The sequence below is a fragment of the Phocoena phocoena genome, chromosome 9, assembly GCF_963924675.1.
Source record: "Phocoena phocoena chromosome 9, mPhoPho1.1, whole genome shotgun sequence".
NCBI classification, from domain to species: domain Eukaryota; kingdom Metazoa; phylum Chordata; class Mammalia; order Artiodactyla; family Phocoenidae; genus Phocoena; species Phocoena phocoena.
The window spans coordinates 60,668,564-60,685,978 of NC_089227.1; the positions used below are offsets into that span (position 1 = coordinate 60,668,564).

Here is a 17,415-nt window from a genome sequence, read left to right on the forward strand (position 1 = left end):
CATTTTGTTTGATTTTTTTTTCCTTGTGATGATTGAAAATATTCTGTACATCTGTTGTCCTCTTTCTCATCCCTAAATGTGCTTAATTGCATTTTCTCCTTTTGGACTAACATGTGCAGTTAACAGTGTTTACTGTGCTAAATCCCGGTACTGATTAGACACTGAGCATGCAGTAGAAAGCAGGACTGACAGAACCCTGCCCTCTGGAGGAGGCTTTACCATTCTACTTGATCTGTGAAAACAAGCAGAGCAAAACCAAAAAATTTTATTTTTATCGATCAAGTCTACTTTTTTTTTTGTATTTCTTTAATGACTTTTTTTTTTTTTTTTTTTTGCGGTACACGGGCCTCTCCCTGTTGTGGCCTCTCCCGTTGCGGAGCACAAGCTCCGGACGTGCAGGCTCAGCGGCCACGGCTCACGGGCCCAGACGCTCCGCAGCACGTGGGATCCTCCCGGACTGGGGCACGAACACGTGTCCCCTGCATCGGCAGGCGGACTCTCAACCACTGCGCCACCAGGGAAACCCTCTTTAATGAGTTTTTATCTTTAACTTCTTTCTTGTATAACTTAAATTTGTGGTACTCTTTCCCTAGATTTTGATTTGAATGGTTAATTATTCTATTTTCAATATTTATTATTTTTTATTAAGTTAGTGTTAGGCTCTCCGTTTCCTCCTTGAGCGCTGCTTTGCTACAGCCAGGTGTTGCTGTGTAGTTGCCTTGTTTCTTTTCATTTGCTCCCCTCCCTCTTCCTTTCTCACCGTAGACACAGCTTCCCACTTTGTTTAGAGAGCTTTTGTCTGAAGGTAAACATTATTGCTATCCCCAGGCAGTCCTTTAATTAATAAGGCTTATATGGTTGTCCATTCTGGTTTTCCGTATTCAGTGACTCTGGACTTGGTGTTTCTCCAGAGGACAGCTCTCACCTCTGCGATAGCCTCTTCTCTCCTTGGCACTGTAGTTTTTCCATCACCCTGACACTGTTTGCTCTTTCTTTTCCAGAAATTGCTCCCTTTTCTGGCTCACTCATGATCATCTTTGCTATTTCTCGGTCCTCTTGTGGCATTCTTCTTCATCTCTCTCTCCTGTCATTTCAGTGATATGGAGGGAGGCTGGGGGGTGAATGAGTGTTCTCATGCTGCCGTCTTAAGATGATAAGCCTAGATGGGGTCTTGACTGGATGGGAGGAGGGCCCTGTTGGGGGAATAACAGACAGTGCAGAGGCCGGGGTGTGGAAAGTCTTTGCTCAGAATCATTTTCATCTGGTTTTTCTTTGCTTCCCAGGTTAACTTTGTGCTCTTCATCGGCATCATTGTCATCCTTGTGCAGAAACTTCAGTCTCCAGACATGGGAGGCAACGAGTCCAGCATCTACTTGTAAGTACCATTAGGTGAATGCCATGGTCAAGTCCAACAGGTGTATGGGCCCTGCACACAGGACACAGGAGGAGAAGGCCTGGGTGTCGCTGATGGGGTACCCTAGCATGGGCATTGGCAGGAATTCTTTTGGGTTAAAGTACCTTTAAAATATAGTTGCCCACCTCTCCTTCAGTCATCTTCCATCTCAAGCCTTCTTGCTTTGTGGTCAAGAACATGACCATCTGGGTGTGTGTGCTGTGGAGGCACTTCCGGCCCCGGGGAGGCAGGTTGGTGCCCTGTGATTGGCTGGAGGGGCCAGATAGGCACAGGGAATCTGAGGACAGTCTCTGGCGTGGAAGCCGTGTGTGTTGCGTCCTCAGTTTAAGAAGAGAGCAGGTTAGAAGGAGCTGAGGTGCTCTCGTGGCACCAGAGGGGGCTGGTCCGGCCTCCATCAGAGGCTGCAGCCTGGGGCTCAGAACCTTGATGGGCTGCCCAGTGGACAAGTGGGACAGCAGAGAGACTCGAGCAGAGGGCTCCTCCACCCTGCCATACTCCCGGAGAGAGGGAGAGGCAGGAACTGCTCAGGGATCAGCGCCAGATCCTTCCCTCAGGCTCCTTGAGGCTTCCGCAGGTCAGTGGAGATCGCCCTTGGTCTCTGTTCAGCCTGGGTACTCTCCTGTGATAGTAGCCCTTCTGCTGGCGGCAGGGATTAGCCTAGGGCCTGGTTCCGTCAGGCTTGCTTCTCCCCGCGTGTAGGATGGTTACATTGACCGCCCCTCCCCTCCTTCTTTTGGCTCTCCATTTATTGCCCTTTATTTTTTCATGTTTTGGCAAATGTTCACCAACCTTTGCTTATATGTGTATGTTACGTAGCTGAAAATTTTTCATCCACATAAGTCATAAACTCTTGGAGGCCTTGCCCTGATGGGCTGGTAGGGCCAGCTGTCTGCAAGTAGCTGCCCCGGCGAGATCATTCCTGCCTTCTTCTCCAGGAGCCACAAAACAGGGCCCCTCCGCTCCCCTCACCTTTTCTGGTCCAGTGTCAGAAACCACATCCTTACGTCTGGCCTGCTTATCCTGCTTGAGGGTGGCTTGGTTCCCACGCTAGCAGTCATCTCGGGCCTCTGAAGCTGGTGGGTAGCAAAGTCGGCCTTGTCTCTCCTTTGAGCTCTAAGCAACCATGGTTCCCCCAGCTCCTGCCCCACCTTGCTTCCTGGTAGGATCTGTTTCTTTTTCTGAGGTCCCTGGCACCTCTCCTCTGGGGCCTCTCCTAGCTTCCCCTCACTCTGCCTGTGCAGGGTCATACATGGTGGCTCAGCTGCAGCCCGAGTAAGGACCCTCTGTTGACCCCCGGACATACTTTACCAGCTTGGACATCCCTCCCCAGGCAGCAAGAACCCCAGGGTCTGGAGGGAGGGAAGTGTGGAGCCAGGGTTTTCAAGGTAAATTGTAGACTGGGAGCTGTAGAGTCTTGTCAGGCCTTCCTAATGCATAGATAAGAACCATCTGTAATTAGCACAGGGTTTATACATTTAAGTACAAACGTTTAAAGAACCAGCTGCAGGCATGCCTCGTTTTATCACGCTTCACTTTACTGTGCTTCGCAGTTATTGCTTTTATTACAAACTAAAGGTTTGTGACAACCTTGTGTTGAACAAGTCTGTCAGCCCCATTTTTCCAATAGCATTTGCTCACTTCGTGTCTCTGCATCGCATTTTGGTAATTCTCGCAATATGTCAAACCTCTTCATTATTATAGTTGTGGTGCCCTGTGATCAGTGATCTTTGTTACTACTATGGCCCACTGAAGGCTCAGATGATTAGCATTTTTTAGCAATGAAGTGTTTTCAAATTAAGGTGTGTACTTTTTTTTAAGACATTTAGCTGTTGCACACTGAACAGGCTACAGGACAGTGTAAACATAACCCTTATATGCACTGGGAAATCACAAAATTGATGTGAGTTGCTTTATTGCAATATTCGCTTTATTGCGGTATTCGCTTTATTGCTGTGGTCTGGAACCGAACCCACAATATCTCAGGGGTATGGCTGTAGTTGGTTTACTCTTTTTTTTTTTGCGGTACGCGGACCTCTCACTGTTGTGGCCTCTCCCGTTGCGGAGCACAGGCTCCGGACGCGCAGGCTCAGCGGCCATGGCTCACGGGCCCAGCCGCTCCGCGGTATGTAGGATCTTCCTGGACAGGGGCGCGAACCTGTGTCCCCTGCATCGGCAGGCGGACTGTCAACCACTGCGCCACCAGGGAAGCTCTGGTTTACTTTTATCATGTAAAAAATCCCCCTCAAATCTCAGCACATTTTTTTTTTGAGAGAAATCTAAACTTGTGCTCGTCTCAAGCCCCAAAGATTAAACCTCATGTGGATGTGGTCTGCAAGCCAGGTGGGAGGGCTGACACAGGACAAGGGATCAGCTTGATCCCATTAAATGCAGCATCATGCTTGAGTGTTTCTAGGGTCCAGGAGACCCTACTGGTGAAAGTGAGGGGCATTCAAAGTGGCCATGCCGCGAAGAACTGCAGAGCATTTAAAAACACTTGCCATTCAGTACATGCACGTTTAATGCCCACATGGCAAATCTGGATTAACTATAATCCCCATTTTACAGCCAAGGGAACTAGTTATCAGTGAAGTTAGATGAATCCAGCAGGAAAGAGTGAAGCCATAGCCACAGTGCAGGCAGACCCTTGACTTCAAACTCGACTGCACCATCATTTCTACCCTCAGAGACTTTACAGACAAGAAGATAGTGTTAAACAAGGCTTCCTGGAAGGAGAGGCCCTAGTGGGTTCCAGCCTTGTAAAAAACTGCCCCACCTGGAGTGCTTTGAGCTGGGAGGTGTCTGCTGCAAGTGGGGAAGGGGGTAGACAATGGGGGGCATTAAAAAAGGGGCATGACATGGTAGGAGAGGGAGATTTCGGGGCTGCGTCCGAGTCCCCTTGGGTCAACAGAGTTATGTGTTGGGCTGATATCCCTTCATATCTGCCCACAACAGCTTTCCGGGTTTTTCCTGTTTCCAGAACAAATTTAAGCCTGGGCATCCCCAAGAAAGCCCGAGAGGACCCCCTGCCTGTGCCCTCAGACCAGCATTCACTCCCCTTCCTGTAGGTTGGTTCCAGCTGCTCAGATGATAAGGGTTTGTCCTCCTCCCTAGACCAAGACGGCGCTCCCAACCCAGCCGCAGAGGGACCTGTTGGGGCCTGAGGCTCCGGCAGGGGGACAGTGGCCCTGAGCCACCTCCATTCTCTCACTGGCTGGTAGAAGGAGTGGCTGGGCTCAGGACTTGGGCAGTGGCCAGGCATGGAGTGTGGGCCTGGGTCGGGGCTAAGCCTGCGCTTAGGCTCGACTTGGTTTGGGGCAGATGGTTTGGGCTCAGGCCCATTCTGGGGTAAGGTTAGCCTGCCTTGTCTTGGGGACCAGAGTTTACCTCTGTGAGAAGCCAACTGGTTGAGAAACAGGAGGGTGAGGTTTCAGGGCAGACACTGATTGTGCTGAGAGCATCTCAGGCCTGGCCCTGCAGTGAGCTGGCTTTATTCCCAGTGCTCTCCCTGCTGCAAGATGGGCATTGGGAGCTGCCTCTTGGGTCTGGGGTCGGGGAGGGAAACCCCATCTGTATTTCCCTCAGGCATCCCACAGAGCAGGTCCCCGCGGCACCTTGGGGTAAAGGAAGGAGAACAGACACCGTGATGTATTGGGTTGGCCAAAAAGTTTGTTCAGGTTTTTCCCGTAAGATGTTACCCGAACGAACTTTTGGGCCAACCCGATAGCATATAGCTCAGCAGGGCTGTGACCTACCCAGTGTCGGAGGGATGACGTTCACCTCTGAAGACAGACTCTTCCATGTCTAGGCAGAAGTGCAGCCGGGAAGCCCTCAGCCCACAGCCTAAGGCTCTCAGTTCACATGGGGCTCTATCTTCTCCTTCCAAAGCACTCTCTCCCTTGTCTGGGAGCACCCTATCCTCTCAGCTCCTGTTAGAGATTGGCAGTAGGGAATGTTTGCCCCCATTTTGCAGGTGGAGAAACTGAAGTCCAGAGAAGGAAAGTGGCAACACCTAAAATCAGCAAGTCAGTGGTCAAATGAAGCTTTGAGCTCAGGTGCCCCGACCCCCAGGTCAGGCCAGGGGCACTGAGGGCTGGCTGGTCCTCAGTTGCGGGGGAGAAGGAGGGTGGGCAGGGAAACTCCAAGATCTGCTGAACTGGGCTGCTGCCTGGCGTACCAGTGTGGTGGGGAGTGCCTCCCTGGGGACTGGGCCGGGGCTCTGGGGGTACACAGCATCTTAGCACCAGGAGGGACCCTATGGAGAATGTTTAGCTCAGGTCACAACATTCTGTGGGCCTGCCGAGTGTCCAGTGCTATGCCGACCACTAGGAGCAGGGTGAAATAGACAGGGGTGCTGCCCACAAAGGGCTCCCCTGCAGGGGTCTCTGTCTAGCATCCAGGGGCCACAGCCCAGGCAGCCTCGCACGCAAAAGACACCGCAGCGTTCATGGAGTTTCGCTTGAGACCAAAGCAGGGTCAGAAGAAACCATGTATTGCATCCCTGGGTTGTAGATGGGCTGGAAGTGGCTTTGACCTTCCTGCAGACACACAGCAAAACCTTGGCAGAGTCAGGCCTGGGAGCCAGGGCTCCCTGACTTGCAGATGTGGGTGTGAGCCGTGCACCTGCTGTGGGGTTCTCCAAGCAGCCTCCATCCGCTACCCTTGTCTGAGTTTCTTGTCCTCCCTTGGATCCAAGTGAGAACTGAGCTGATCAGCCAGCCTAGGTTTATCTCTTCCTGTTGATTGCATTTCTTTTCTGTTTTTCACTAACAAGTGACTTTTCAGAGATTCTGACGTCTTTCTTTCTCATGCCTGTCTCTCGCTTTTCTGCCACCCCTTTTTCTTTTTGTTTCTTTTCACTGGATCCTTTTGAACGGTCATTGGAGGTTTGGGGAAAGGGGGTCTCTGAGGAGAACAACTGAAGCTTTAGAGTTTGGGTGTGCAGGAAGTGACATCTGAGGTTTGGGCTCTTGGGCTCCTGGACCCTGATTTCTGTGATTTCCAGGCCAAGGTTGAGGGGTCAGGCCACTGGCTGTAGGAGAGAGTAGTCAACCTTTCAATCTGGGCAAGGTAGAGAATAAATTTGAAGACTAGAATGGCTTCCATTCCTGAATACCCAATTAAGCTCTTTTAATTATTGAGGAGAACATACTTGTATGTGTCCATCTGTCTCTTTGTATGTGTACAAAACAGACCTTTGACATTTCATTGAGGCACATGAAAAACTTCTCAAATACATGACTTCCTCACAACAGTGTTCCTGGAATTTTGATTTGCAGGTGGAGCACCTAGGGATGTTGTTAAAATGCAGCAGGTCTGAGCCAGCCACTGAAATTCTGCATTTCTAAGAAGCTCTCAGGTGGTACTGATCCTGCTGGTCTGGGTAGCAGAGCATCATAGCATCCGTCATCTGTATAATGGTTCACTAGTGCCCATCTCACAGTCTGGTGTGAATTGAAACATGTTGTTAATTAAATGAGAGAACCACAGACATAACTGAGGCAAGGATGCTGGGTGGACGTCGGCTTGCCCCATCTTTGAAGTGTGTGATTCACATGTTCGCCTCAGCAAAATGACGTGTCACTACATGTCAAGGACCTTCAGACTTACTCTTAAAAGAGTGGGAATCGCAAATCATGAATCCATGAATGCCAGAGGTCTGGCCTCTTTGTGCGTATCTGTTCTTATTTGCATCCGACCCCCTCAGGTTGATCAGTTCGCCAGCAGCTACTAGGAGCTCCGCCACACGGTGCCTGAGGAGGGGGTGTGAAATGGGCACCTCTTCTGCAGTCTGACGAGATGGCACAGCTCTTACTCCATTTCTTCCATGTTTGTCAGAGATGGAGACAAATGAGTTGTGCCGACCCAAGCACAAGCAGGTGGAGATTGAGCCTGAGACCTCTCTGAGGAGGCAGAGCTCTGTGTCTCGCCCAGTGCCAGGTAGAGCTGGACGGGCATCCTGGGCCCACCTGTGGGTGTCTCCTTAAGGTGACTCGTTTCCGCAGGCAGCGGGGCAGAGCCCGAAAGGTGCTCTCTCAGCCTTCAGCCCCTGCCCTCTGAACTTCTATCGAGAAGGCTAGCCAGCACTGTGCAGTAGAACTCTGGGCAGTGTTGGCAATGCCCCAGACCTGTGCTGTCCAGCCCAGGAACCGCTAGCTGCCTGTGGCTGCCGAGCCCTTGTAGTGTGGCTCAGGCAACCCAAGAAGTGGATTTTTCACTTAATTTTAACTTACATGGTGGATGTGTAGTGTTTCATGGGTCTGCTCCATCCATCCTGCCTCTGCTCCCCTTAGGCCCACACTGAGGTACCCGGGGGCTCGGTCAGAGGAAGGTGCGGGAGGGGAGGGTGGAGGGACGACCAGTGGGTGCTCCAGCTGGTTTTCACAAGCAAGTGCAGAAATGACCTGATTCCAGGGCTGGGCCAGCGTGAGGTCCATGGCGTGTTTCCAGCTGCCCATCTTGCTGAGGGATCTCCGTCAAGGCCATGCTCTGTGCCTGGAGCTGACTCTGGAGACAGTTCCTGGTCCCCTGCGTGAGCCCCAGTCAGGCCCCACCTTCCAAACACACGTGTTCCCTCCCTCCCGTACCCCACCACCTGTCGGTTTCCCAGTGTGAGGGCTCGCGTGTACCTGTGCGTCCGTGCACACGCGTATATATGTAGAGGTGTGTATTTCTGCGTCCAGAGCTGACCACGTCTCGGCCCTTGGCTTCCTCCTTCTCCTCCACGTGACGCCCCGGCCCTGTCTCTCTCTGCACCCTGGGCCTCTCTGCCCGCCCTGTGGGCCGTGTCGCCCTAAGTCCCACCTCAGTTTCTCGTTGCCCAGTGCCCGCGGCTGAAGTAATGCGCGTCTTGTCACACCCAGCAGCTGCGTGCAGAAATGCTACTGCAGGCCACAGCGGGCTCAGCAGCACCCTTGCAAGATGTCAGAACTGTCCACCATTACTCTGTAAGTGTGCGTGGCGTGGCTGCCGCTGGGTGTTCTGGACGGGAGGGGGACGCATGCTGCCGCTGCCACCGCCCAGAGCTTGCGTCCGCCCAGGCTGGAGGAGAGCAGGGAGCGAGCCTGTGCCTCCAGCCCCAAGCCCTTTCCCAGCTGTTGCATGTTGACATCTGTGTGTCTTGTGAGTTCTCTGCAACCTCGTGGCCTGGGGCAGGAGGGGAGGTTGCGGGCATGGGGCTGTGGCCACTGTGGAGCAGCTGGGGCGCGGCCGATGCTGAGCAGGAAGCAGCTTTGAAGCCTCTGCCGCTGCTGCTGTCCTGACGTGTGGTCTTCCGCAAATCCCCACGTCTCTGGGTTTCAATCTTTGTAACTGCCAAATTATTTCTAAGGGCCTTGAGCTTGAGTTCATTTAGGCTGTCCTCCTGCAGGGGGCGGGGCCCTCACCCCACACACCTCACTCCCACCGAACATGCTGAGTGGCTGACTCCCCACACAAGCCTATTAGGTGGGTACTTGTATTATCCTCATTTTACAGGTGAGGAAACTGAAGCGCAGAGAGGTGAAATGACTCGCTCGAGGCCACACGGTTGGCAGGGTGAGGATTTGAACCCAGGGAGTCCTAAGCACTAGTCCCTGGGGCATCTCTTGCTGGAGCCTCAGCTCCAACTTGGACATCCCTTTAAGTGGGGGAGCCCACTGGAATTCGGGGGGCTCTGACCGTTGGAGCTCTTCTTTGTACTCTTTAGGCCTCTTCTGCCCGGTGATGCCTCCTTGGGGCAGGAAGACGGAGGCTAAGGCCCTGTGCCGTGGTCTCTCTGGGTTAACCAGATCGTAGCGTTGAGTCTGTGACTTCTCAACGCGGGGTTCCAAGGTTCACACCATATGTTCCCAGCCCAAGGCCTCCGAAGGACAGAGGTCCTCGGACTCTGAGACCCAGTGACTTCCTCACCTGCCTCCACTGTCCCATCTACCAAAAGGAGTCACGGGGGTGCCCTGGGTCCCTGGCAGAAGTCCCTGATTATTCCTGGGCTGCACTGGGGCCACAGGGGAGGGAAGGCGTTGCCCTTGGACTATACTGTGGGACGCCCTGCTGCATTCGCCACATCTGCCTGGGGCCGGGAAGGGCCTGAAAGGTTGTGTTTCTCACGTACCAAACCCGTCCCATCCACCACCACCACGGAAGCTGGAGAAGTCTGGCCTTTCGGTTTCCAGGGCACTTTTCAAACGTCAGGGGCAGATCCCTGGAAACGGATCCATTCTGGGGAGAGGAGGCAAGAAGGCAGGGACCGCGGCACATCCCAGGGCTGCCTTCCCTCCTCAGCTTCTTGAGTTAAGCTGCTCTTTTAAAGTAACCCCTTTAGGCAGGGTCACAGAGGCCCCCGCCAGATGTCCACACGCCTGCGTCTCCAGGCCACTGTCCTCTTCTTTTTGGACTTTCATCCTCCAGCCAGCACTTCCCGCTGCCCTCTGGGTGCCTAGAGATGAGCACGAGCGGGACCTGGGCTCCCAGGTGTTCATCCCGGGCCCGTGTGGTCGTCCCTTCATGGACGCACACTTTCCGAGTGTGAGCCCTGTGCATGGCGTGTGCTGGCCAGGGCAGATGACAGTTAAGTGAGGTCCCGTGCCTGCCTTCAGAGAGCCACATCCGAGAGAGGACAGACAGATGAGAGGCTAGACCACTCCCAAACTCAGCTGGGCTCTGAGTGGGAGCCCGTCAGATCCTGTTGGCGCCCGCTCTGGTCCAGGCACCCCCAGGTCCTGTAGAATGGGCAGTCAGTGAGCACGGGGAGGATTGGTGGGCACTGGGCACTCGAGGGGCTGTTTCCTTCCGGGACTGAGCCTTGGTCCACCTGAAGGTCTCCCCAGGCTATTCCTTCCCCTTCCGCTGTGTCTCCTCCCCTGCTTTTCTTTCTTCCCCTTCCCCATCCTTTCCTTCTCGGTAAGCCAAGGGCATCACTCAGACTCAACGGATTCTTCTTCTCCTGAAATCCGGAGGCCCCACATTCAGTAGAACATTCTCTCCCAGAAAGGCTGGGATGGGAAAGAGGGAGGGAGGGGCACACGGTGTGACTGCCCCAAGTCAAACGGCCACCCCCGTTCCCCGCTGCCCGAGCTCTGCTAGGAGGGCCCAGGGGGCGGACTGCACCTGTAAGGCGGGGCTGGCTCTTCCAGGAGATCCAAAGGGAGCCAGTCTGCTGGGGTGGGCAGAGACGGGGTCCCCCCTTTTGGAGACCATCTGGGAGCCGCCCTCCCCCCGGAGCAGGACCCACAAAGAGCACGTCGCCATGCCTACTCTTGATGTTTTCCCGTGGCTTCTGTTCCCCACCCTCTCAGACAAGAGCCCCTCCCCACTGGGCCCAGGAGCCAGTTGCAGTCAGAGGAACCTCAGAAGAGCTGGCCTCAGAGAGTACTGAGGTCCCTTGGGCCGTTTCTCCCTTGCCCGTTCTACTCCCACCTGAGCAGACAGCCTTTGCTCCCCCGACTCAGTTTCCCAGGTGGCAGGTTCCTCCTGCCAGACGGTGATTGTTTATGCTCGGAGTCAGTAAACCCTTCCTGGGACCCCTCCCATGTCTCTCCTTCTGTGGTCTACCCAATGTTCCCCACCCGCCTCCCTGTCATCAGCGCCTCTCCATCACTCTCCACGAGCATGCCTGGCTAGCCCCAGACTCAGGAAAGCCGACTGTCTCTGTGGTTCCCTAGGGGCTGCTCCTTCCAGGCACAGGGAGCTGCTTTTCAGAGCAGGAGAATACTTGTTTTGCTTGAGGACACCTTGTGTTGTCCTTCCAAATCCCATCCCAGGGTTTTGCCCCGACTTCACTTTTCCCAAAGGTTTCGCACCTCCCAAAAAGGGTCTGTGTAAGTCACATACTCACATGTGCATGTTTAGTGGTTGTACGGGATACTGGCATGGCCTAGAGGGATGGGTGCCCTGCAGACAGGGGGTTGTCTCCCCAGCGCTTCCCAGGGAGTTCTGGAAGCCTGGGCTCTGTTGGCTGCCATCTCCCCCAGGCCCCACGCACCGGGAGAGAATCCTGAGGGAGCCCATGGATAGGGGCCCCAGCTCCGGGGGAGAGTAGGGGCTGGGACTGGGCTTCTCTGCCCTGCATGGCTCTGGCCCCAAGCCCTGGCAGCCCCCGGAGCAGAGGTTTTGCTCTTTCCCCACAGACGGCTCGCCCGGTCCACCCTGCTGCTCATCCCACTATTTGGAATCCACTACACGGTCTTTGCTTTCTCCCCAGAGGACGTCAGCAAGAGGGAGAGACTTGTGTTTGAGCTGGGGCTGGGCTCCTTCCAGGTAGGTGTGGTGTGTGTGGAGGGCAGAACTCATGGGGAGCCAGGGCCCTGGCCTCTACCTTGTTGGTGGTTCTACGTCTTTAACCTATTCTAGGTTCCACCTCTGGAATAATAGGACTAGATTAGAAGGGAGCTGGGAGAGCCCTTTCTACTGTCCGCCCTCTAGGCTCCCACGAGAAGACAAGCTGTTATTTTCTTGTTGCTGCCGCGTCCGGGTGTCCTGAACCAGGCCTCCCTTGGGCAATCAAAGGCGGCAGCTCCCCGCCCCTCACCATCGGCCCTGGGGGTGGGCACAGTGGCCTCAGGAGACCTCTTTGACTTCAGCCTGTAGAACATGCACCCCGTGAGTGCTGGAGCTTACCCAGCACAGGATCTGGTCACAGGGAGCTGAATGAGGTGAACGGGGATGAACAAACAGATACGTAAATAAGTGATCCAGGGGATGAGGGAGCCAGAGACTAGTAAGTCCATGCATGAAGGAGTCAGTAAACGGGGCTGTAAATGAGTGAGTGAAGGGGTGAGTGAGTCAGTGCGAGGATGCGTAGTGAGTAAATGAACAGGTGGGCGCGTGAGTGGGGCAGTGAAGGCGGTGGGTGGCTCCCTTGAAAGTCCCCAGGATAGAGCGCCTCTCCCTAGTCCAGCTGTTTAGAGGAGTATTTGACCTCGATGGTCTCAAAGTTATTCTGTGTATCTGACCGGACTCTCTCCCTTGCCCCATTTTAATTCAAGGCCATTTTACCTGTTCGGGTTCTTAGCCTGGGAAGGCTGGGAGGTTTGCTGACGTAAGCCCCAGCCTGGGGGTCAGAGCCTGGGCTTCCTGTCTCAGCACAAGAATTCTAAATGCACAGAATATAAGTCAAGAATGTGTGTAGAAGAGCCGAGCACCTACTCTGCCCCAGGCACTTCTGTGGTGTTCTGTGTGTTCTGCGTACAAGGGTGTCTGGCCGCGGGAGGGTGGAGTGGGGAGGTGGTGGTGGATACAGACAGGACTGCTCTGTCCTGTAGGACTGCTGCCCTCAGGGGGCCTGCGGGCTGGCTGGGGAGCCCAGAGGACACTCTGGGGCGTGCAGGGAAGGCCTCCTCTAGAACGTGGGTTAGAGCTGGCCCTTGGGAATGGGAAGGATTTGACCAAGGGAATGTGAGATCCAAAGCCAGGGTTGTCAGTGGGAGGGAATGCCCCCGCCAGCCACTTGGCTTCATGGATGTGGCCATCCTGGTGAAACAGAACTTTTCCCATCTTACCGCGGATTCCCAGGCAGGTGCCTGCATTCAGATCATCTTAGTTTTCTGCTTCCTGCTGTCACTCGCTGCTCCTGCGGCCTCCCACACACTCCCGGTGGAGGGCTCCTTGCTGGCATTCTCAGGTTTTGTTTGTCTTCTCTCCCTAGGGCTTTGTGGTGGCTGTTCTCTACTGTTTTCTGAACGGGGAGGTAAGATCCTGGCCTTCTTAGCAGTGGAGGTACAGCTTGCTGGGGAGCAGACAGGGCTGTGGCCTGCTGGGCGCACAGGGCTGATCCTCCCGACCTACAGGAGGGGGCCGGCAGCCGTGCTGGCGTCTCCTGACGGCCTCCACCCTGTGCCAGATTCTCTCCCGCTTTGCCTGCTGTGTAGCTGAGGCCCAGCCTCCGGAGCCGAGCTCCCTCCATAAAGGCACCAACTGTTGAGTGCAGACCCACCTGGGAGCGCTCTCACCAGAAGACACACCTTAGTCAGGGCGAACCGAAAGTGAGGAAGGACAAGGCACAGGAAATGGTACATACAGTTTCTGAGGCTGGTGATGGGCAGGGGTGCTGAGTGGGGAGCTATCCAAAGTTCAGCCCTGCCCCCAGCAGGCCGGCCTGCCTGCCCAAACCCATCCCCTGTAAGAGCGGGACTTGAGGGACCCTGGGGAGCGGCTTGGAACCTTCTAGTAATGCTCCGTTTCCAGGCCTGTTAGGGTGAGGCTTTTGAGCAGAGTGCAGAACAGAGATGCTGAGATGGGGATGGGGGCTGAATGGGTGGATGGCTTTGGAGAGCGGGCAGAAGTCATTGCACCAAGTGCTTGGGCCTTGGCTGGGTGACCATGGCAGGCTTCCTCCTCTTCTTGCATCTGAGAAATAAGAAGATTCGCTCAGACCACCTACAGAAGGGTCAGATAAGGGTAGATGTGGAGAGGCAGACAGGGCCCTGCAGGGAGTGGCTGGGAGACACAAGAAGTCGGAGTACAAGTAGCTTGTCAGGACCGATGGTGGAAGTGGGAGCCGGAACTGGAGGTGGAGGGTGCCTGCACCGCACAAAAGTGCTGGCAAAGGGGGTGGGTATGTGGACGCTGAAACTGGGCATGCCCTGCGCGCACCATGCTAGCAGCAACACGGGGCGGGGGGGTGGTCTTGGCCCAGAAGGGTGCTTTATTTACTGATCCTCAACCCTAACGGCGTACTGGGATCCCCTGGGAAGCTTTAAAACATATGGGTGCCCCACCCCAGAGATTTGGTTATGGTCTGGGCATCTGGGTTTTTAAAGCTCTCCAGGCGATCCTCATCTGTAGCCACCGTTAATGGGAGTGCCCGCCTGGGAGGGGCCCCAGGGCCGGCAGGCGGGCAGGTGAGGTGTGGGAGGGTGTCCGCCCAGAAGTGACCGCCCGAGTTGACCCCCGCAGGTGCAGGCGGAGATCAAGCGGAAGTGGCGGAGCTGGAAGGTGAACCGCTACTTCACCATGGACTTCAAGCACCGGCACCCGTCCCTGGCCAGCAGCGGGGTGAACGGGGGCACCCAGCTCTCCATCCTGAGCAAAAGCAGCTCCCAGATCCGCATGTCTGGCCTCCCAGCCGACAACCTGGCCACCTGAGCCCACCCTGCCCACTCCTCTCCTCGGAACAGCGGCTGGGGCTCGGGTGGGTGGGCGCCGGCCCACGCGTGCTGTGCCTCTTCTCTCCCTTCGGGCTGGCCCTGGGCTGGGAGCCCAGCTCCCCGAGGTGGGAGAAGGATGCAGGGCGCAGACGGGTATTTCCCCTCCCCGTTTTGGCGCTGGCCCCGCCCACCGTGGGCCCCTGGGCGTTGACCCCAGACATGTAAATACTCCTTAATTTTGGGAAAGTCGTCCCATCCCATCCCCTCTACCTTGTGTCCCTGCTCACCTCAGGCAGGTCCCCAGCTGCACCCGACCCCGTCCCCACCAGCCTCGGTGATCGCCTGACCCTGTGTGGGAGGCCTTGTGAGCTGAGGCTGGTGACCTTGCTTTGGCGGATTCGGGGTGGGCCCTGCCTGACAGCCCCCGTGCAGTGTCTGACTCTCGGTATGGACTCTTTGAGTCTACTCGCCACCCCGTGGCTCTTTTCAGGCCTGGCCCAGTCCCTGAGGCTGCCAGAGGTCCAGCTTGGAGTGCTTTTCGGTGCAGGCGAGACCCATGCTCACCCAACATCTTGGTATCCAGGTGCCCAGTTCCTGGGTATCAGACAGTGGGAAAGCTCCAGGGCTCTTCCAGTCAGAGTCTTCAGTTTGGATGTGGGGCTAAGGCCAGAGAAAGTTCTGGTGCTTTTCATTTGGCCCAAGAAAAATTGCCAGGAGCCAGAAAAGTGGATGTGATTGGAATGGAGATGGAAAGAGTTTGGAGGGACCCATGGAAGAAGACCTTCACCACCTCCATTATTTTACCCCTGACTCAAGGTAGGCGGGGGTTCATCTGGTAGCTTCCCTTCTGTCCCTCCTGTCCCCAGGCATCGGTTGCAGAACACTGAGAGATGGATGCCTCCGAGAAACTCTTCCCCAACTGCACTCACCATATAGAGCCCCTAAGCCCTCCCCCCTTCCCAGTTCCCCTTGAAGTCAAAGCCATGACTGGGATGAACCAGCCACCTTTCTGTGATATCAGTGAATCGCGAAGCACCTTACACCTCCATGTGCCCAGGGCCCAGGGCTCCCCTTCATCGCCCCCCCACCGCCCCGGACCACGAGGAGCCCCAGTCACCAGCCTTCTCTGGCTTGGGCTCAGCCAATGAAATCGGAGACCTCTGCAAAGACTTCTCTCTGTGCGCTTTAGACATTGAGTCAGCACGGATGCCAGGGTGTCCTAGGGTTTGGGAGGGGAAGCCACACCTGCCATGCTTGTTAGCAGGGGCTGCTTTTGGGAGGAGTGGCTGCACCCAAACTCCTGTCCTGGCTGCCCAGCCACAAGTTACCAGACCACACCCTAAGAATTTAAACTGGGGCAGAACCAGGTTCAGGACAGGTGGAGTAAAGTGCTAGAATGCAGTGGCCCATGTGTGGGGCCCACCTCATTTGTGTCAGCTTGTGGTGTTTCTGTCCAAGTGTGTTTGTGGGCTTGTTTCACGGGCACGTTCTGGAACGCTTGGAGAGTTTGGGAGGATGGGGAATGTTGCTTTGCTTGGTTTTATAAAGAGGAAGAGGCCCAGGGGACGAAGGGACGTGTTCCTGGAGAGGCCTTCGAAGTGGCTGGAGAAGGACCTAGTGCTTCGTTTACAGATAAGCCCCATGTCCAGTGAAGCACTGTGGACCCTGGGTCTTGGCTAAGCCAGAGGAGGACAGGGCCTGCTTTCCCTGCTCTAGGCACACACGGCGACTCAGGCTGGCCATGGAGTGTGTGGTGGCCTTCCCACTCTACACCTACCTGCCTCATGATCTCCTTCCCTCTGTCTGGGAGCCACGTGTGTTACCTGAGCGGGTGCGTGGCTTGCATTTGAAGTCCTTGCATTTGAGGTCCTGTTGGGAGACCTGAGTTGCTTGGAAGGACTCACAGGCTTGGATTCAGAGACACACAATCTGCCTCAGCTGGGCTCAGACTGCTGAGATAGTGGACACAGTGCTCCCTGTTCTGGGCCTCAGTTTCCCCATTCGTGACATGAGGCGACTTCTAGTGCTTCTCCAGGCTCTGTGCTTCAGTAATTCTCCAGTTCAAAGCCAGGGCGGGTAAAAGGGCATGCATCATTGTTATGTGTATCATCTACGGTTCTGAAACGTCTGTGTTTGTGTATGAGTGGAGGGAGGTTGGATGCTGTGTATTCTCCCTTTCTTAGAAATGGGACACCTGTCTCTTCCATTTGGACACCACAGTGAGAGGAAAGGCTCAGGCCAGGGACAGCTGGACAGGGCACGATATGCCAACCCAGCTGTGTCCCGGCTGGGGCAGGGTGCCACGTCTGGGTGGGCAATGGCTACCCCCAGATCCTAGGAGCGGTACCCTGAGTTTGGACCCTGTTTCTTCATCCTCGCCCCCACCGGCAGGTCTGCTTCACTGTGGAAGAAGAGGGTTTGATCTTATGCATACATCATCACAAAATAGCAAAAGCAAAATCTACCCTGAATCCCCATGCCGTGCTGCCCCCTGAGCTGTGGGCCTGCATCCTCGTAGAGGTTCCAGGTTCCTGTTGGTTGCTTTTTGTCTCTGAACAGATTATTGCCAGCCTTGTGAGCAGATGCGCCCAATGTATTTTGAAAGCTCCAGGAGGTTAGGCAGCTGTTCTTCAGGGTCACAGGCAGTGGGGGGACAGTATAAGGTCTGGGTACCACCCTTCCCTCCCTGACCTGTTTTTTCAAACCTGTAAAACGGGCAGTAAGACTAGCTAGCTTTTATAGCCCACTGTATCTCTGAGATTCTCGTCTAGACATCAGCCATCTCCTGGGAATGGGCTCCAGGCAAAGATTGCAGTATTCACCTGGACCAGGAACAGGTAGGAAATCAAGCTGAGTAAGGAGGGGCCGAAGGGCCTTGGGAACGGTTGGGCTGGAGAGGAGCAGAGTTCTCTGACTCCATGTCTCTAGAAAGGGGTTGTT

The 17,415-nt window shown here is 55.1% G+C and overlaps 1 protein-coding gene across 5 annotated transcripts in view; it reads left to right on the forward strand.

Moving 5' to 3' along the window:
- The window catches only part of ADCYAP1R1 (ADCYAP receptor type I), a 37,832-nt gene extending 23,323 nt beyond the window's left edge, over positions 1-14,509 (forward strand). For 2 of the 5 annotated variants that reach the window (XM_065884088.1, XM_065884086.1), the window contains exons 12-16: positions 1,284-1,375; positions 8,275-8,358; positions 11,518-11,647; positions 13,035-13,076; positions 14,285-14,509. In XM_065884088.1, coding sequence (XP_065740160.1) covers positions 1,284-1,375; positions 8,275-8,358; positions 11,518-11,647; positions 13,035-13,076; positions 14,285-14,473 — 537 coding nt within the window. In that variant the 3' untranslated portion in view covers positions 14,474-14,509. The remainder of the gene's footprint in view (positions 1-1,283; positions 1,376-8,274; positions 8,359-11,517; positions 11,648-13,034; positions 13,077-14,284) is intronic. The other 3 variants (XM_065884085.1, XM_065884090.1, XM_065884087.1) reach the window with 3 other exon arrangements.
- The last annotated feature ends 2,906 nt before the right edge of the window (positions 14,510-17,415 follow it).